Below are 21,549 nucleotides of genomic sequence, written 5' to 3'. Positions count from 1 at the left end.
ACAATTTAGATTATAATAGCAACTATGTACTGTTTCTTAGAGAAAAGAATCAAGTGTTATCTTTTGGCAGGGCTAGGTCAGTGAATGACTTTCACAATAAAAAGGTCATTAAAAAAAAAGGTCATTAGAAGTATACAAAAGGTTTTGTCACTTCTTTTTCAGTATGTTCCTGGTTTTTTTTTTCCCTTGTCTTCATCCTTGTCAGTTTTTTTTCTCTCTCCAATTAACTGGTATAACTCTCATCAGGTCATTTATCAGTGTCTTTGCTATGATTCTCCCTGAAAAACTTTGACACACTGGTGGGAATTAAAAACTCCTGTTAAAAGGAAGGAAAGCTTGAGTGAAGACGTTTTTATTTGAGATCCTTTCATTTGTTAATATTTTCTATTTTGATTACTTTTGTTTCTTTATTCATCATCATAAATGTGGAGTCTCAGATAATGAATTCTTTTTTTTTTTAGATAATGAATTCTTGATGATACCCTGAATGATAGTATTATAAATGTGTCTATTAATATAAGTTTCCACAGAGAAACACTTAACTAATAAATACTTAGCCAACCAGAAATCTCCATAGAATTAATTCTGCTCAGTATGTATTTGTATTTTTCTGAGAAGAGAAAAATGATTAGAGACCAAAAAGATACTAGAGATTATTTAGTTAAAAGGTACTTTTCAGGCTATGTATAATGATAAATTGAGGCTAGTCCTCTTACCCTTCCTATAATTCCAATCTTGTACATTGAGATTTGATGTTCAGATGATAATCTTCTATCACTTTTGGATCAGCATTCTCTTATGTGTCAGTGTCTACCATGCTCAATTCTTTAAATAATCCAAGAGCACTAATTTAGATAGCTTTGGACCAGCACCGGGCTTCCCTGGTGGCTCAGATGGTAAAGCATCTGCCTGCAATGTGGGAGACCCGGGTTCAATCCCTGGGTCGGGAGGATCCCCTGGAGAAGGAAATGGCAACCTACTCCAGCACTCTTGCCTGGAAAATTCCATGGACAGAGGAGCCTGGTAGGCTACAGTCCATGGGGTCGCAAAGAGTCGGACAGGACTGAGCGACTTCACTTTCACTTTGAACCAGCAAGAATTAAAAACACTGTTCAACCTTTAATTAAAGAAGTCCTGTGGTCTAAAATTTATTTTTGACAAACTTTTGAATCATCTGATGTGATAGTACCTTTTGTTTATTCTAACTTCTCGGCCCTTCCTGAATGTACGGGTGATAGGGTGAGGAGAGATCCTCCTCGCTTGTCATTGGGCCTCCATACATGGCAAGGAGGCTGACTTTCAGGGAGTTGTGTAGTAGTCTATGGTTAAGATAGGATTTAGGCTGTGTCTTTGCTTTTCTATCAAAATTGCTTGTATTTCATATCTTGCTCCTGTTTATGTTTCCTATAAATATTTTACCTTGGAATGGACATAGTTGTTCTTAATCATGAGAAAATGTTTAATTGATCATTCTTTCCTCCAGTTTATGTTGTCCTTATTTTTACTCAGACACTAGAAAGTTCTATTCTGATTTCAGATTCAAGGGAACTCTGGTCTCTTATTTTGTATACTTGTATAAAACAAGGGTTCATAATCTTTAAATTCAAGAATCTGATTTCTTGTAAGAGAGGCCTTGAGACAGACTGTCCAACCGTTGGTTAAACAGATGAATCAGTTCACTAAGTTTGAGCTAGTCATGATTTCACCACACTTATTTTTAATGACCAAAATGGATCTCTTTCAAACTTCAGGGATTCTTCTTGGATTTGGTGAACCTTTTGCACCTTTCATGTTTTAATCCATTTCCATTGTGCATTTATCTGGCCTTCATCTCTGAAGATGTAAGAGTTCTCATCATTTTTGGTATATATGACAGCAACACCACCATTGAACCCCCCCTGGCCATTTTTCTTGCCTCCTGTTGATGTTCCTTCAGTCAAGGCATCCAGACTCAAAAATGGCACCACTATGGTTTTGTACAATGATGGCTTGACTTTTCCCCACAGAGTACCTGTTTAAAGTCCATTTTGGGGTGCCTCTTTGGTTATACAAAAGTGTCAAGTTTGTGATTTCATAAAGTAGGTTATAGTTATTTCTGGACTTCTTTTCCAAGCCCACAGTTCTTTAAAAATAGAGTTTCAGAAGAGTTTCTGCTCATCTTTAGATTTTTCTCTTTTCATCATTTATCTTTGCATTTCTTTTGCTTCTGTGATCTTTCTTCTTAAAAATTGTTTTCTTTTACTTTGTATCTCCCTCCTTGATTTTTTGCATGTGTTAACTTTCAGCCTTGCTGGCAAGTTTAGAAATAGGTTAGTTTTTTTTTTTTTAATGTCCTTTTTCTGACCCTACTATTTAGTCATCATTCAGTAGAATTTACAGAACTTTGTCAGAAGCACTACCTGTACTAAGCTAAACACCCTCCATGGTAATTGATGACCAGGTCTATCAGCATGCATATAAGCAGGAATCACATGGTAGGGCCTTCAGCAGCATCTAGTAGAATGCTAACAGTAGTTTACAGCTGAGGAACCACAGTAACTATTTGATTAACTGAGACTAAGACACAGACCCCAGGATCTTCACTGAGCTTCTCTTCCACTGACACTGTGCTGCTTTGCCATGTAGTGAAGCAGAAACATTCTAGGCCTGAATTTGGGTGTTCCGACTCACTCTCCAAAGGTCACCCACTACCTTTACACCATGTCACCTCTATCCCTGTGTTCTACGTGGTGTGACATTCCCTTCACTGCCCTGAGAAAGTTATTCTTTCTAGACTTGGTTTCTTCATTTGTGAACTGGAGTAGCCTAGCCTAAATAAAGGGCTTCCCTGTTAGCTCAGATGGTAAAGAATCTGCCTGCAATGCGGGAGATGCGGGTTGGATCCCTAGGTTGGGAAGTTCCCTTGAAGGAAATGGCAACCCACTCCAGTATTCTTGCCTGGAGAATTCCATGGGTAGAGGGAGCCTGGTGGGCTACAGTACATAGGGTTGCAAAGAGTCTGATGTGACTAACACACACACACACAGCCTAAATAAAAAGCCATGAGATTATTTCAACTGGAAGGCAGGGGGAGTTGTGCCCACTTCAGTGGATTATATATCTACCTTTAAAAATCTGCCTTACTCAACAGCTTTGCTACTTTCTGAACCTCTGAGGAGAGAAGCATGTATAAGTGGAATGTGCATTTCTCTTCCCCATAATCTAATCATTCAGTGCCACAATTTTCATCATAAAGTACATAGAGTAGGCCAGGAACCTTTAAAAGTACTCATAGGAACAAAAATAATGGAATTTCCAGATAATGAAGAGTGTGCATTTTTGCTTTCACTTACAGAATTAATAACTCCACTTTCTTCCTGTTCCCATTCATTACAATCTTAGTGCTGAAGTGCTTACCTCAACTTTTAATAACTGAGTGGCATAAATTAGAAGAACCTTCACTTCCTAAACAAGATGAGCTGCTTAAATGAGGTGGCTCTGCATACTAAGTGATTTTGTGACCTTCTTTTTGATGGTTTGTTTTTCTTTTCTCTTTAGCTGTTGTTTAGCAAACTTAGTATAGATTCGAATGATAAATATATATATAACAAAGTACCAAAAATCAGTGGAGTTTAGGCTCATAATCAGTGAGATCTTAATGAAAAGAAATCATGGATTATTAGATTTGGAAAAGGCCATGGGACTTTTTAAGGTACTGTGTGGGTGTGGAGGCGTGTCCATTTAGTTATTTTATGAATGAAAAGTTAAATGGCTTGCCCAGAGTCACATGTTACATTGTTAGTTGGTTAAAAGGGTCCAAAATCTAGGTCTCCTGGATCCTACTTCAGTGTTCCTTCTATGATAGCCATGTTGCTTTGGCCATTTGGCTTTATCTGTTAGCAAAGTGAAACTGCCACAATTTGGTAATGATATAAAGGTACCTGTTTTTCAGTGCCAAGAATTCCCCAAGCTTTTGATTAGAAAAAGTATACCAGCTTTATTTACCTTTTACTTTGTTGCACCATTTATTTGTAACCAGCTCCAGCATAGCTTAGGGATGTTCTAATGACCAAATATATATGTGTTCTTGAGCGTTGGTGCTGTCAGTTTTCTGGAGCCTTCGTTTTTCATAATCACACATTGTAGACTACTAGGAGCAGAGGTGAATAGGGAAAATAAATTCAGTTTGTCTTACTGTCTGAAAAATGGCCCTTTCAAAGTTCTAGAGAGAGAAGCTTGAAAACACTGTCCTCTAAACTAGGAGGGCAAAGTGCCTTTTGTTTGATATCATATTGCTGCTTCCCATGTTTTATGGGAATAAGAGCTAGCCACACATGGGCAAAGATTTCCTTGTAGCACCATCAAAAGCATTTGTGTAGGAAGTATTTATTGATCTCCTCTGTACCAGGTCCAGTCCTAGGTGGTTGGGTGTGTGTTATTGAATACCAAGCAGAACTTAGACCCGTTGTCCTAGAGCTCTCAGATTAGCAACGTTGGCCACATAGATGGTAAACCAGTAAGCAAACAAATACATAAATAAAGATGGTGGGAAGGTTTGTGAATGAAAAGTCAGAGTACTGAGATGAGGACTAATGGGGATGGAGGCTTGCTTTGGTTGAGTGATCGAGTAACATTTAAACTAAAGCCTGAAGGAGCTAGCCCTGTAAAGAGTCTGGTAGTGTAATGAGGGTTCTCAGCAGAGGGATCAAGCTTAAAGGCCCTAAGGTTAAAAAATAAAGTTTGGGGCTCTTTTGGGAACCGAAAGACTAACATGAAGGTAGGGAGAGAAGGGCATGAGGTGGGGGTGGAAACGCAGACAAGGACCAGGTCATGAGTAGTATAGTTGTCTCTTGCTGAATTACTTCCTTATTAGAAGACCATCTGTGTGGCAGTCTGTGTCTTAGAGATAGGTAGATTTTAGTTTGATTACCTCAACCTTGGGAGTAACTCAGATGGGACAGCAGAGAAACAGGTTAGCCTTCTTCATAAGACTGGAGGCATTTAGCCTCCCTAGTCTTTAGCACTTCTGACAGTTACAAAACACCAATTCTCTGGCCCAGCCCCGGTTTGCAGAACAGCTGTACATCTGCCCCCACCACAAGCCTCTAAGCTACTTTGGAAAGTCATCTAATCACGTCACATTCATTGCCCCTACTGCCAGGTGGCCCCCTGTTTCATGCTCCGACATGGGCCCCATGAGGACCAGGTTTCCAGTTGACCTCCCTGATGTGGGTGGATTGGTTTACTCCTGTGCCACTGTCCGCCTTTGCCACTGCTGCTTCCTGCCTTCTGATAGGCAGAATTCCTCTTCCAGGATTCTCCAATAGTTTTCTTGAAGTAAGGGGAGTATTTCACTTGTGTAACCAGTTCACAAAAGAGCATTGGCTTTGTTTCCTGTTTATTGCAGGTACTCCGGGGGCTACTACAAAGCCCATGGTTTTATTACAGTCTCTTTTCTTTAAACTCAGTTTGAAGGGAGGGGGGGTAGGGGAATTCCTTGGTGGTCCAGTGGTTATGACTTGGCATTTTCACTGCCAGGTCCTGGATTCAGTCCCTGGTCCAGGAACTAAGATCCTGAACTGTGTGGGGGGACCATAATCTCAGAGGTACTGCTGGCCCTGCATTTAGGATCTCCCTTCCCTCTTTGGTCCCATTTAGGATCTTTTCTCTAGTGTACCTTGCTTAGGAAACATTTCTTTTTTGAAGGCATCTTCATCTTTCTCATCTCTGTCCCTCACCCTATTTTCTTCCTTCCCAGACATGCCTGAATGTGAGGGTCACACAGCTTAGACTTGCAAGCTAGGATTCTGACCATTACCCAAAACCTTGGAGCCATGTGTATTTTAGAATTCATAACTTTTAGATTTTAGAATGGAAATATGGCATGTCACTTTAGGATCCTGTGATCAGGTATTATTTCTAAAGCATAACATAAGAATTATTTATACTAAGTAGGTTAAACAAAGACTTATAAGTGGTTTCATGTTAGTTCAGGTTTTGCTCCTAAAGAGATTTGCCTTAAAGTTAGAAAAAAAATAGCAGTTTTTAGACTGATGTTTTTGGTTTTCGGAATGCCGATCAGGGATTAAGAACCTATATCCTTCCTGGTATATACATATGTAACCATGGTGGTTAGGATGTCCCAACTAAATCTAAAGCTATTATAAAAATTCCTTTAGCATGAAATAGTACCTTACTTGCTCCCCTGCCAATTGATCCATTAGAGTTAATGTGACTTCTGTCCTTCCTCTGTGTCTGAGGGTTCAGCATGAGTGGAGTTAATGATACGAAAGGGTGTATTGGTTCAGCCTAAGTTCTCCATCCCAGTACATTACACTACCTGGGGGTGGACAGATGGACACGCCACAGGAGGACAGCAGGAACTGGCAACAGCCACTGTTCAGAGAGATCAGTCACCCTTAGAGGTTCCTGCAGGTCGACTGTGAGCTGCACTGTGGATGCGTGCAGGGCACGTGACCTCTGCTCACAGAGGTGACTCACGCATCCTGGGGGATAAAATGCTCTCTTAAGCCAAAGCTTCAGGCCCAACCTGAAAATTTCAGCTGCTACAGATGCTGCATGGAAGCTCCTCAGCACAGTGATGTGATTGATTCCTTTTTACCCTGTTAAACTCCTCCTTCCTCTGTATGTAGTGGTAGGGTTAACACAACAGTGGATTCCTATGTCGTATCTGTAAGTCTGTTTCATATAAACTTCGCAGTAAAGAGTACAGGAAAATACAAGTAGAAAGTTAGGTTCGTGCTGGTCAAGTAAGCCTTTTCTTCTACAAGTTTCTCATTCTTGATCCTTTCATCAAGAAAATCTGATATTAAAAAAAAAAAAGAAAATCTGATATTTGATATTCCATCCTTGGACTTCTTATGCAGAAGTACTCAAAGTGCAAAGTGAAATTGGTATGTTTTTATTGTTCTTAGAATTTCCTGAATAGTGGTTTGAAAGCTTTAATTTTACTCTATTCACCATTGTTTACATTCTAGAAAATGAAGAAGTCAAGGAAACGACTTTACGAGAGCTTAAAATGCTTCGTACTCTCAAACAGGAAAACATTGTGGAGTTGAAGGAAGCCTTTCGTCGGAGGGGGAAATTGTACTTGGTGTTTGAGTATGTTGAAAAAGTAAGTCACTGACAGTAGAGATCTGCCTCATTCTTTTATTTAGCGTTCTTTCTGATGCTATTAAAGTATTATTGTTGAGTGTGACTTGTCATTGTGCTCTTAATCTGACTGTAAAAATGAAAGTATTACCCACAGTCATTAGAAATCCTGAAAAAACATTGAAGGATTTTGTAAGCTTTAACCATACAGAGATAATCTTAAATTTAAACAGTGTATTGATTTGGCTTCTGAAGTCTTAGACTCTATCTTCAACAAGTAATTTTTAGACTTGGTTTATTTTAATTAAACTTAAGCAAGGCCTCTGAGGGAGAGGCACATAAATTGACAGTGATGGTACAGGATGATATAAGTATGTGTAAGATACCGCACAGGCACAGGGTGGGTGTCTGAATCAGACCTAGATGGCTAATGAGTGGGCTCATGAAGCAGCCTTTTTGAATTGTCAGTGTTGTAGCTTTATTTGAGGGAAGAAGATGTGCCAGGAGCCAGAAGGTAAAGCTTGAGGAGGTAGATGAGACCACAAGTAAGGAATTAGAAGCGTGGGAGAAAAGAAGAAAAAGCACACATTGTTCGAGTTGTCTCTGTACCTGCTTTCACATTTTTATAATTGTTATTAACTCTTAGTGACGGTTTTAATCGTATGACCTGAAGGGAAATGTCCAGTGCAGTAAACAACATTGTATACCTATGAGTTTCTTGAACAGCAACTGACTTACAGCAGTTGGTTATTGTCAAGAACTGAAATAAGTGCTTTCACAAGAATAGAATAAACTGGAGCCAGACAGACCTTTCAGAGGTTTCTTTACTGAGTAAATAGGTGGCTACTGCTGATTTCCTGTGTTCTTATCTAAAATTAAGACTGGAGAGGTTTATCTTTGCTTTAGGTCAATTCCCAGGTGCTTTCTGTGTCATAAATGACAATATCACCACCAGCATCATCATCATGAAATGGAAAGCAGAGTTGCCAAGACAGCTAACCAGTAATATGACTTTTCAATTAATTCAGCCTTTACAAATTATTTTTCTAATTAAATATATATGTATATAATAATTTCATTACAAGCAAAACTTGAAAAAATATAAACTTTGTTGTCTTAAAACACTGTTTTATGTTGCTTTTCGAGAATCCGTTTAAAGGCTTCTTTTTTTGTGTTAATCTAGACATTTTCCTAAGGGATCCTTCCCACTGGGGAAAAAAAACCCTGAAATTTGATATTTTATAAAAAGTTATTAAAACAGGATTGCTGTAAAATCAGATGCTTATTTTTTAGTTGTCAAAAATAATCATGTGGTCTACAATTTTGCTGCCAAATAATAAAATTTGGCCAGATCTATTTTAGTTATCTTTTTTATTTCTAATTCTACTCATGGTGATTGTTTACAATTTTGTATGAACAAATGGAGAAATCACCTATGTGTATCAGACAGTATGTAATGTCTGCAGTCTCTGCTGGTAAGTGGCAGAGCTGCAATCAGAACTCCAGTCTTCTGACCTCCAAGCCTGGGATTCTTGTGCTGGCCTTATGGTTTTTCAGTGGAAGGTGACCATCACCCTCCCATCAGTAGCAGTGCCTAATGATTGACAGTGAGTCTCAAGAGGGCAAGGAGAAAGATGCTCTTAGGTGTAGGGGGTTGTAACAGAGACGCAAGATTACAGTGGCTTAAACAAAACAGAAGTTTCTGTCTCAAGTACGAATACAGAGGTAGATGGGTATGGTACCTCTGCTCTACAGCTGCAGGAGATCCCAGGTGGCTTCCACCTTTATGGTCTGCCACCCCTCAGAAGTGGCCCTTGTCCTCAAGGTCAGGATGGAGCTTCAGCTATCACATCCCATTGGCCAGGACTTAGTTGCATGGCCATACTAGCTGCAAGGCAGAGGAAAATGTACTCTTCTTTCTGGGCATTGATGCATCCACTTATAAGATATATTACTCTAGTAAGGAAAGAATGGATATTGGGGGACATTTCTCTCTATAAGTGAGGAATTTAGAGTTGATTAGTAAATGAGATACAATTTATATTCTTTATTACAAAGCCCTTTTACTCCGCATGTGCATTTGTTAATTGAAAAAGGTAATTCCAGGGGAGAATCCCTAAAAAGTGATACATATATGCTTTAAACATTTTATTTTAACTTAAGACTTATCAATATACATTCATTTTCCACATTCTCTTCAGAAGTGGGTATTGATCTTCTGGTTGGATTTCTGATGGGCTTTCTTACATACATTCTACCCTTAATGCATCAGTGATATCCTGTGTCAGCTTCTTTAAAGTGAAGTGAAAACTTAAAAACATTGCAAAGTAGTCTCAGTGCAGAATCCTTCACCACCACCACTGTCCCTTGCCAGTGTTTTCTAGTTGCATTCACATTTGATTAGATAGCATTATGTGTAGTGGCTTTCCTTTAAGTCTTTCCAAATTATTAAACTTCACTTTCTTATAAACAGCAAACCTCTTTTTTAAAAACATTATTTAGTTGGCTTATATGATACATAATTATATTAAAATAACATGTATCTGTTATAAATAGGTATGAGAGTATTATAAGCAAGCAGCTGATTGGTTATATGTATGCAACTTGACTGGCGGGGGCAAAATTGTAGAGCAACTTTTTGGTCTTAGGACTCCTTTACATTCTTAACATTATTGGGAACCCTAAGAGCTTTGTATTTATGTGGGTTTTATCTATTAATATTTATCATATTAGAAGTCAAAACTGAAGAATATAAAAATATTGATTCATTTAAAATAACAATAATAAACCCATTGCCTGTTAACATAAATGTTTGTGTATCAGTCATTCTTTCAAGTAAAAAATGGTATGCCTCAAGAAAAATGACTAGTTCAGTTTATAACTTGATTACCCAAGTGCTTTTCCCCAAGACAGCTAGCATACTTTGATATGCAGCAGAAGTGGTTTAGTTGTATTCCTCATTTTATCATGTAGATTCCTAAAAAGACAAGTACTCAAGAACTGAAATTGAATAAACATCATAATTTTTACTGCTTCATCAGACATCCTTTACTGAAATTGACCTTTTCCTTTTTTTTAAATGTAAGGATGTGGCATTGAAGAATCTAATGCTTTGATTCATGTTAAGGTGCCACCAGTGTAAATGCCAACACAGTGAAAAAGGCAAACAGCTGAGTGCTGTTACGAATATAGTTTTGACTTCATGGGTCCTCTGAGACAGCGCCACTCCCGGAGATCCACAGGTTACACTTTGAGAACTGGTGTCCTAGATGGTCATCTACAAACAGTAAACTCTAACCATTCTATAGACCTTAATCTTGTGCTTTACAGAGGAAATGGAGGATATTTAGTTAATCTGGAAATTTACTGGAAATTGATTAAGTGGAATTTCTACTTAAACAATGTGCATGAATTTTAGAATGGTCTCTGACTCCAGACTAAGATTTTTGCATATTGATTTGTTTGGAGTCTGTGAATTTTTATTTCAACAGTATTTTGTAGCCTTTTAAAATATTTGTTATGATTATATTGACTACTGGTAATCTTAGGGATCATTTAAGAATATTTTCCAGGTCGCCCAGAAATATTTCAAAGCTTGATCTTACTGTGAAGTTCTATCAGAGATGCACAGTGCACTATGTTAAAATGACTATTTCCTCTCTCCATGTATTACAGTGTCTTTTCCCTACTTTGTGTTGCTTTTCCCTCAAAATTAGGCTTAAATGGTGCCTGATAGGTTTCAGAGAGTGAAGAGTACACAGGAATGTTATTGGAGACAGCATTGGGAAGTAGCAAAACCTGAATTTCTTTAAAAAAGAGAACCTTGATTTAATACAGTATCCTGCTTCAGCATGAAAAAGATTATAGATGGAAAGCAAAGCAATTTTTTAAAAAATATATTCTGTGTATTAGATGAATTATCATCCAAGATGCTTTTAAAATTTTTAATACATAATTTGTGGGCCTACCTAATTTTGGAGATCAATGGCTCTCTATTTAATTTTTAGAATATGCTTGAATTGCTGGAAGAAATGCCAAATGGAGTTCCACCTGAAAAAGTAAAAAGTTATATCTATCAGCTAATCAAAGCTATTCACTGGTGCCATAAGAATGATATTGTTCATCGAGGTAAGTATGGAATTTTCAAAATGGAAAATATTAAAATAGCAAATAAAATTAACAAAATATTTCACATAGGCATTGACATTCTGTTTAAATTAAATACATTTTGAAGGTGTAGGATATTTGAGCTCCAGGTCTCCTTTTGTATCATCAAAAGGATGGACTGCACATTTATTTGGATATTATGGTGAGATATCCATGAGATATCCATGAAACCAGATCTGGTTTCAACAGTATAAGTACCTAGTGATAAAAAGAATTCAACAAATGCAAACTTTGCAGTTTGCTTGGCGAGGGCAACAACCTTCTCCATTGCCTTTTGGTCCTGCAGATAGACCTGGTAACATGAAACAGGCCAGAATCAGACTTTAGAGGTGATGCTAAGTGACTGGCCCCCATTGACAGTCTCTTCTCATTCTCTGTTCGACCAAGATCTCTAGCATGTACCTTTACCTCCTGATTTTCCCTGCCTGTTACTGGAAAGTGCCCATTGTTTTCAGGTTTTAGGCATGATCAACCTTGCGTAAAGGCCATGATTATACTTCCATAAACTGTTTTATTTTGTCCTTTATTGCCATGAGGTGGGTGGTTTATAGCAATAAAAGAGAAATTACTTGCTCAGCACCATCTTTAACTCTACACTGTTTATCTTCTCCTGATAATCTCTTGCATTCAAGAGTCATGCATTGAACAATAATGAAGCTAAAAAATGTTTGTCAGAAAATGTTGCAGTATCCATTTCTTATCTTTGAATTATCAGGCAAATGAATACTACATTTTAGTGTTTCTAAATAGACACAGAAGGATATCATTTTTAAAATAGTTTCACATTAAGAATAGCTTAAAGGTCATGTGAAGAATGCCAACTCCTATTATTTCTGGAAAGAGACAGTTTGTTATTTGTCTTCTATTTGACTTTCATAGTGGTTACTTTATGAAAGTTGTTGGCAGCATGGAGAGATGCCTGGTCACCTGGACATCTAGTGTCTAGGATAATGATTCTAATAACAGTCTCTGCTACAGTTTGAGGATATTAATAAGGAACTGATTTAGCTGCATTTCCATAGTGATGCTGTAATTTGGCTAAGTGTATAGTGAATTAATGGTTGTGAATTAGTGGTAGAAACTGAAATCTACAGATTCTGAAATCTGATCTGAAATGGTTCAGATGGTTCTGAAATCTACAGATCTCACCCCTACCTCTTCCCTTTCTCCATTTTCACTTCTACCATATAATGTAGATGATGAGTACTCTAAGAATAGAATTGTGAGATGCCTCCAAAGGGGTGAATTAAACTGCATCTTCTGTGTATTTCTACTCCTTAACTCCCACCACATCTTCAGAAAAAATGAGAAATCTTATCTTGACTCATCCAGCATAGCTTCAATACTAGATATTTATGATCGTGAACCACACAGAGAAGCTAAACAGATATATAAATAATAGAAATTATATAGAAAATCATAACAGACAATGTATCTTCTATGTATTTTTTCCTCCAGTAAATACAGTGCTATCTACTTAGTCCGTATGTGTTTTTAAAGTATCTTATGGGTGTAAACATTTTATACTCTATCTCCAAAAATTTGTATTATTAGTATTTTATAAAGTAAAGATAGTTCCTTGAAATGTGGTAACCTAGGTTCAGTCATCCTTAAATTCCTTTCAGAGATCCAGTCAATGCCTTTAAGATTTAAGGGGAAAAATATTTTTGAAATTGTGGTCTGCATGGTTCTCAAAATGAAATTAATTGAAACTTTTGTGTACTGTTATAAAATGTGTTACTCTGCTTTTTACTACCACAGTTTTCTGTTCAGATTACTCTATTTCTAATTAAGTGCCATTACAGTGATCTAACAGTGTCAATCAGTAGTACATGGTCCATTTTTAAATGATTGTTTTTTAATCTTGATACTCCAGATATAAAACCAGAAAATCTCTTAATCAGCCACAATGACGTTTTGAAACTGTGTGACTTTGGTAAGTTAAAAAGAAATTGAGTCCTGTAAGTACAGAAGTAATTTAATATAACACATAGGTAGCTTTTACAGGTGTTTTAAAAGTATTTTTTTTAAGTATTTTTTATATTTGACTTAAATTAATGTATATTCATAAGCCCGGTATTTAATGACTCCAGAGAAAGAATTTTCTAGAAAATACCATCATGAACTTCTGGCTTGAGTAGGATAAAAAAATTTTTTAAATATTTTAAATATTGATAGAAATTATTGTAGGCACAATCATAAACACTGAAAAATAACTAAATATATATATATATTATATATATGTGATAGTTATATATGTGTAAGTTTAAAAGACATTTTTAGAATGCTTCCATTTATCTCCTTTAAATGTTCAGTCAAGGTATTATTAATTGATTATGATATTCCAGCTCCTGGTTGAGTGTATAAGGAAGTTTTGAGTCATACTGTATCACAGTAGAAAATTGTGTACTGTTTTTCGTATATATAAAACTCTGTATTATGTGCTATTAAAAATTTAAGTTAAAATAATTCAGAAAAGTTTTAAAATTGTAGATTAGGTTTCTACATCATGGGTCACTTTATTTTAAAAAGTGATGTAAAATTTAAAAAATTTTACATTTTTGCCTAATCCATGTGCTAAAAAATAACTTTTAAAAAATGTTATTTTTTCATATATTTAAATATAATCACAAATACAGTGTGAATCTCTATATATAAATGAAGAGGTTTCTCACTTATTTCCTTATATCTTTATCTCCCTGTATCTCCTTATAAGGAGAAGTTAGATTAGTACTGAGAATATGGATTGCACAGGTGAGAGAAATTAGAAGCAATCTAAAAATTCACTTTGTAGAATGATCAGTTTTGGCCAGTGCAGCAATTGGAAGCATGTATAACTGTTTTCACTTATTGATTTTTAAGAGTTTGAATATTATGAACCTGTCTGCTTGAGGAAAAATGTTTTATAGGACTTAATTTTCTTAGTATTTTATGATAAGGAATATTGCAAAGAAGAGTCCTGCTATACCTAAACGTGTTAAGAAGTACTTAGTAGCTGAAATTAGTAAAGCAAGTTAAAAAAGAGGTGTGTGTAGAATAGTTAATAATGGTAAAAGAGTTTCCTTAGTTTAGCATCATTTCTCAAAAGACAATTTTACCTTGTCAGGAAGTTCCGCATGGCAGCAACACATGTGGCGTTCTGTGTCCTGTGCATCCCCAACAAAAAACTCCTAATTGTTTTCCCTCCCAGAGCATGTAGCTCCTTTGTCTGGCTTGAAGAATCCCAATAAAAAATATAAATATTTCTTCCAAATGTGTCTTATAAAGAAATATTGATTAACTGAAGTTAGGGCTTTTGTTTTGTTGCTGTGATTATTTTTATTTTTTTACTGTTCTACTTTAAGAAACACTATTTTCTAACTCTTGAAACTATTTTTTTAACTTTTTATCTCGTATTGGAATATAAGCCGGGTGGCACAGTGGTAAAGAATCTGCTTGCCAAAGCAGGAGATGTGGGTTTGATCCCTGGGTCAGAAAGATCTCTTAGAGTAGGAAATGGCAACCCACTCCAATATTCTTGCCTGGAAAATTCCATGGGCAGAGGAGCCTGGTGGGCTATAGTCCAGTGGGGTCACAAAGAGTCAGATACAGCTGAGCACACACGCACACATGTGCACATAGCTGATAAACAGCATTGTGGTAGTTTCAGGTGAACAGCAAAGGGACTCAGCCACACGCATACATATGCCTTAACTGTCACCTTTTATTTTAATGTTCTGGTTCTCTGTGACTATTTACAGTGAACCTATGTTGCTTTTGGTGCATTAGATGGGTAATTAACTGACCCTCCAGTTTATTTTGTGGCCGCAAAACCTTTTGAAAGGATTGTTACTTGGGGAGGTGGGGGAGCAGCAGTCTGTAAGGTAATTAAGATATCCCTAATATGCTTCTCAGTTACATTAGGAGATAAAAATCATTTTGGCCTGCTTCATTTCCATCATTGCCAACCCTAACTGTTGTTGTTTACATAATGGTCGGAGCTGATCAGCACCAATAGATACAGAAATACTATCTAAGTCCCACATAGCTGAATTAATGAGTTATCTGCAACATGCTAATGTAACTTTGACTTTTGGCTCTCATGGAGTCTTCATTTTGTAAGATTTGCATTTATTGGAAAAGCTGGTTTAAAAGTATGCTCTGAATTCAGAGACTTTGAAAACATGGATTTCTTTATTAGAGAGAAGAGACTGGATTTGTAGTGACTACATTGTATATTTTAGTTCACATATGAACAATGAACTAACATTTTAAAATAATAAGGGCATGTTAATAAACAGCCCATTCAATAACAATCATTATATTCTTTTGATGTTCCTTTAAGATATTAATGTAGCACTGAAATATTTTGTCAGCATGAAATTAACTCTTTTTCAAAATTACACTTTTGGGTTTTGCTGTCTTTCAGGTTTTGCTCGGAATCTATCAGAAGGAAATAATGCTAATTATACAGAATATGTGGCCACCAGGTGGTATCGGTCCCCAGAACTCTTACTTGGGTGAGTTACCTTCCCAGAATAGAATAACATCTACATTATTTGTTGACCCTCTATTGTTAACTTTGAGATTATCTGTGGAAGATAAGAACTTGAGTTATTTAAATGCCAGTTACCTGTCGCAGTATAGCAAACCTAAAAACTTAATGGCATAAAACAAGCACCATTTTATTTGCTCATGATTCTGGGTGCCAATGGATTGGAGGAATCAGCTTTTTGAGTTCAACTGTCTGATTCTTCTGCTGGTCTCAAATGAAATTGCTCATGTAGCTACAATCAGTCAACAAGTCATCTGGAGGCTGTTTGGTTTTAGGGAGCCTCAGCTGGAACAAAGCATCTCTGTTGCATGGGGACTCATCCTCCAGTAGATTAGTCCAAGTTTCTTCACATAATAGCAGTAGAATTCCCAGAGCAGAGGGCAAGCCCAAGAGCAAAAGTGTTTTTTTCAAGCCTCTTTGCATGACTTTTGCCTCATTGGCCAAAGCATGTTACTTGTCTATGCTCTGATTCATGGAATGGAGGAATAAACTTGATGGGAGGAGTGGCAGAGTCGCATTACAAAGTGACAGGTATACAGAAATGGGGGGAATTATTGCTGCCACCTTTGTTAATAGACTTGCACATTAAAAATGTGGATATCCACAGTTTGACATTCTGGCTTATCTGTTTGTTCACACATTCATTCATCCATGCATTCAGCAAATATTTCTGGAATATCTCTTATGCCTAGCCACTTTGCTATAAATATTAACCAACTGCCATTTTTCTTCTAAGCAGTGTAAATCCTGTTTGATGATAAATGGCTATTCAAACTAGTCCATTGATGATTTTCTCAGCAACACTGCCATATCCATCCACTTTGTGCCACCTTTCCACTTTCAGTGCTATAGCTACCAGGGCAACGATTTCATTCACCTATCAACACCAGAAACGCATTATCTGATAAGATTCTTCTTCTTATTTATTTTCTTAAATTTTTTTTCCATATATTTATATTAGTTGGAGGCTAATTACTTTACAATATTGTAGGGGTTTTTGCCATACATTGATATGAATCAACCATGGATTTACATGTGTTTCTCATCCTGAAGATTCTTCCTTTTAATAAGTTTAAACTTTAGAGACTAAGAAGGGGCCTGTAGTCTTGGTCTCCATCACATATTCTCATTAATAATTCTCTACTTATTGTAGTCGTAGTATTTTCTTATTTATCCTAGATTGTATTTTCTTCTTTGGGACCATCAAATAATTGAGGTAGAAGACACTCTCTACAAATAAAATTACAGATGGTGGTAATGATAACCATTGCATTAATTATAGGTTTCATCTCTTTTCTTTAGTGTGCCATATATGTATCTAGGGGACATGATAAATTTAATTTTTTAAAGATAATTTTTACAACATTGTAAATCAACTCTGCTTCAATAAAAAATTTTTAATCAGTAAATAAAGATACTTTTTATATAATAGAAATATACATTTCTATTTCTTCTGAAGATCATGATGACTATATATTTAAGTTACTCACTGAAAGATTATTTTGAAGTTAACAGTTGATTTCCCAGTGTCTATTTGGTGTTAATTCTTATTTCATTGCGGACCTAGAGCCTCTAAGAATTACTGGTGTCAGTTACTGAAAGCTTTACTATTTATTTTTAAATCAAAAGCTTGTGTTTCATCCTCTGAAATCAATGGTGGCTAGTCACTTTATTATCCCTCCTTGGGTGACTAGATTTTAGAATTTCTGTGTTCATTTTAAACTTCGATTTAGGATTGATTTTCTTTTGTGTCATCTGTGTTTCTTCTGTGTACCTCTGTCTGGACTCACTTGAATGAATTGTCCATTCATGTGTCCATTCTTTGGGGAGGGATTGGGAGTTTGAATTTACTGGGCAGGATTTGCCAAAGAAGAAATGAATTTGAAGTAAATCATTCTTAGACCCCCATCTGAGGATTCAAGTATGGTAGAGGGACTCATTATAATTTTGTCTATAAAATGTCCTTGAGTTCATTCTGAGGACAGCCTTAATGTGAAACTTTAGAGAGTGTTTGCTGCCTAATAGTACATTTTGGAAAACTGAAATTATATTTAGAGATATATGGGAGCTACCCAAAGTAGATGAGGACTCCAGCTAATTTGAGCCAAATTGAATATTGCTAATTAAATGATTGTCGAGTACTAGTTGAAGAACCATATTATTTGTATAAAAATTCCATTGAAATCAGTTGATATTTGGTCAACATGTAGAATTTACAGATTTTTGTATATATATTTTCAAGACTTTGCCCTTGACATTCAAAGTAGTTACAGCTGCATAAATTATTCAAATTAGCTGACATAAGAAAAAAATAGTTTATCATGGGTATGTAAAGATTTTCCACAAGTTTCTCCACCTAGCACAAGTTTTTCCTCTTTCATACTTGTATGAAAGAAAGATCGGTATCCTTCCCTTCCTAACAAGCTACCAAAAAGATCTAAATGAAGTTTCCTGATGTGGTTCTTCGGTTTTTATGGGAGGAAATGAGAGAAATAAAATATTGACTTATTGATATAATGGTTTACTATCCTGGAAGCATACTCTGTTTTATGTTAAAAGTTCTTTAGAGTATTTGTTAAAAGTTTTATATTGCTACTATAGTACTATGACACTCTGGAATTTCTTTCCTTGGTTTTTCAGATATTGTATTTTGGCTTTTCATTCTTAAGATTTAGATTTAAGTTTGAAATGAAAGAAAAATATAGTTTCTTAATCTGTCATATGTAATTTGACTTGAGGCTATAGATATTGAGGTATATACATAAAGCTTTTTTGAGGGATACGTGGATTTTATATCTAGCCTGTTAGTAACGGTAGTACTCCAAAAGCCCTCTGGTAAACTCATACCTTGAAAGATAGCTATAAATCCCTCAATTAGTGAAAAAAATGCTTTGAGGGAGATACCTGTCATAAACCTTCATAAACAAAGGGTACAAATAGATTCAAGTAAATAATTCAATAAAGCTTAGCATAATCTTAGCTGTTTTGACTCTGTGCAATCAGAACAGGTTAAATATTAAATGTTTGTTTTTTAAGAAGACACATAAGTCAGTGGTACATTTTAATAGACTGAACTCAAAAAATGAGTCAGTATAACTTGTTGACATTTAAAGAGCTAAAGGATAATTACCTAGGAAATACATTTCTTGGGAGTGTTTCATTCTCCAGGTGAGTGGTAACTCATCAGACATGTGTGCTGCTATTAGGGTTTATTAAGCTATTAATAATCAACATATATATCTGGATGTAAATAGATTTCAAATCAGTATATACTAACTAAATTGTTATTAAACTGATGGCTTTATTTGCTTACATTTATTCACTTGTGTTCTGAATTTCTACTTTGGTATCCATAATTGCTTTTTTTCAGCCTCACTTTTGTTAATGTGGTATTTTTAAATTCCTTAAATACCCAAATATGCTTTAAATCTTGAACCTGTTCAAAATAGTTTGGAAATTATTAAAACTTATTCCTTCAGTTGCCAAGATAATCTCTCCCTTTGCTTTTCAGAGCTCCCTATGGAAAGTCTGTAGATATGTGGTCAGTTGGCTGTATTCTTGGGGAGCTTAGTGATGGACAGCCTTTATTTCCTGGAGAAAGTGAAATTGACCAACTTTTTACCATTCAGAAGGTGCTAGGACCACTTCCATCTGAGCAGATGAAACTCTTCTATAGTAATCCTCGCTTCCACGGGCTCCGGGTAAGAGGCTTTGCTAAAACCCAAATGGAATCAATACAGTAGTATTTAAATCATTGTTCATTGCACAATGAAATGCTAAGCTATCCATTGAGTACTTTTTCCTTTTCCATTACAGTGTTTATAATCCCCATTACATTTTATTTTTGAATTTTATAGAGTATTTGTGAATTTTAAAAAGTCTAAATTTGAAAGTGGGAACTGTTAATATCTTTCTCACTTGTAAGTTCCAGTTTTTCAAACTCTTTTTTAGTGTATGCATTATTCTAAACTTTGGTTATCTCAGATTGTTTCTTTATGCAAAATATTTAGCATTGTCAAAAGATTGAGAAATGTATAAATGGCTACTGCTTATTTGAGCTAACATTTGTGGTGATTTGAGGAAGATTATGAATACTATTCTGCAGATTTAAAGGCGCTGTTCTAGTGAGAATGACCTGCTTAGTGAAACATCGTTATCTTTTCGAACTAAGGTTTGGTCTTAGGCAGCCTTTTCTAGACTTGCTAACTTTGTGCTAAACTTGATTTCAGAAAATATGCTAGAAAGAGTCTTAAAGTATAAACTTTCCACAAGTGAGGGACATCTTACTGGAGTGGCCAGTTATAGGTTGCTTCTCTGTTCCATCTACCCCCAAAGCTACTTTTTCCATTTTCAACTACCCTGTTTGGGCCAACATGCCAGTTGGTGGCCTTTGTGGGAACTATAAAGTAAGCTCCCCACCATTTCTTTTCTTTCTCTTAAATGCATAATTCTCAAACCATGTTTTCTTGACATTTACAGAGCACTTTGTTTTTTTCCTTTGACTTTCTGGCCTCAATTCATTTCACTTTGAAGAGCACCCCTCCTCACACATGAACGCCCAACACAGTCTCCCTCCTGCTAGGCTCAATGAGTGTGGAAGAAAGAAAGGAACAGAAGTGCAAACATTTCTTTCATCCCCTTCCTGCTTTCACTCTCTTCCAAATCTGTCTGAGTTACCTCAGGCAAGTTTCTCTTTTCTCCTTTTACTTTTGCTTTTGTAAGCCGAAAAAGAGCCAAATTATGACAATTAATTAGGGTACAAATAGTTCAACAGTTATTGAGCATTTGTCATACTAGATGTTGAAAATATGAAAATAAATAGGACTTGCCCTCAGTCCAGCAACAGAGGAAAATCTATTCAGAAATAAAGTAAAATCACTGCAGATGGTGACTGCAGCCATGAAATTAAAAGACCCTTGCTCCTTGGAAGAAAAGCTATGACAGAGCTAGACAGCATATTCAAAAGCAGTGACATTACTTTGCCGAAAAAGGTCCCCATAGTCAAAGCTATGTTTTTTCCAGTAGTCATGTATGGATAGAAGATGAAATGGTTGGATGGCATCACTGACTCAATGGTCATGAGTTTGGGTGGACCCCGGGAGTTGGTGATGGACAGGGAGGCCTGGCATGCTGCGGTTCATGGGGTAACAAAGAGTCGGACACGACTGAGCAACTAAACTGAACATGTATGGATGTGAGAGTTGAACCATAAAGAAGACTGAGCACCAAAGAATTGATACTTTCAAAATGTGGTGCTGGAGAAGACTCTGAGAGTCCCTTGGACTGCAAGGAGATCAAACCAGTCAATCCTAAAGGAAATCATCCTGAATATTCTTTGAAAGGACTGATGCTGAAGCTCCAATACTTTGGCCACCTGATCCAAAGAGCTGACTCATTGGAAAAGATCCTGATGCTGGGAAAGGTTGAAGGCAAGAAAAGGGGGCAGCAGAGAATGAGATGGTTAGATAGCATCACCAACTCAATGGACATGAATTTGAGCACACTCCAGGAGATAGTGAAGGACAGGGAAGCCTGGCGTGCTGCAGTCCATGGGGTTGCAAAGAGCTGGACATGACTTAGCGACTGAACAACGATAACAACAGAAATAAAGAGAGCTACAACTAATAAATTCCTGTCTCAGTGAGAATACATTCAAACTCATTCCCATCAGACCTTGCCTATTCTGGGCCCTTCTAGCTCTCTGACTTCAGCTCATATGTCTCTCCATTCCCATCCCTTTCCAGACTTTCAGCACA

At 36.4% G+C, this 21,549-nt stretch overlaps 1 protein-coding gene across 3 annotated transcripts in view; it reads left to right on the top strand.

Annotated features, from left to right (window-relative positions):
* The window catches only part of CDKL5 (cyclin dependent kinase like 5), a 174,211-nt gene that overhangs the window by 108,390 nt on the left and 44,272 nt on the right, over window positions 1–21,549 (top strand). For all 3 annotated transcript variants that reach the window (XM_043895532.1, XM_043895530.1, XM_043895531.1), the window contains 5 exons: window positions 6,978–7,114; window positions 11,100–11,220; window positions 13,136–13,195; window positions 15,668–15,758; window positions 19,305–19,494. In XM_043895532.1, coding sequence (XP_043751467.1) covers window positions 6,978–7,114; window positions 11,100–11,220; window positions 13,136–13,195; window positions 15,668–15,758; window positions 19,305–19,494 — 599 coding nt within the window. The remainder of the gene's footprint in view (window positions 1–6,977; window positions 7,115–11,099; window positions 11,221–13,135; window positions 13,196–15,667; window positions 15,759–19,304; window positions 19,495–21,549) is intronic.

Source organism: Cervus elaphus, chromosome X (assembly GCF_910594005.1).
Source record: "Cervus elaphus chromosome X, mCerEla1.1, whole genome shotgun sequence".
NCBI lineage: Eukaryota > Metazoa > Chordata > Mammalia > Artiodactyla > Cervidae > Cervus > Cervus elaphus.
This window is presented reverse-complemented; position numbering and strand designations above follow the sequence as displayed.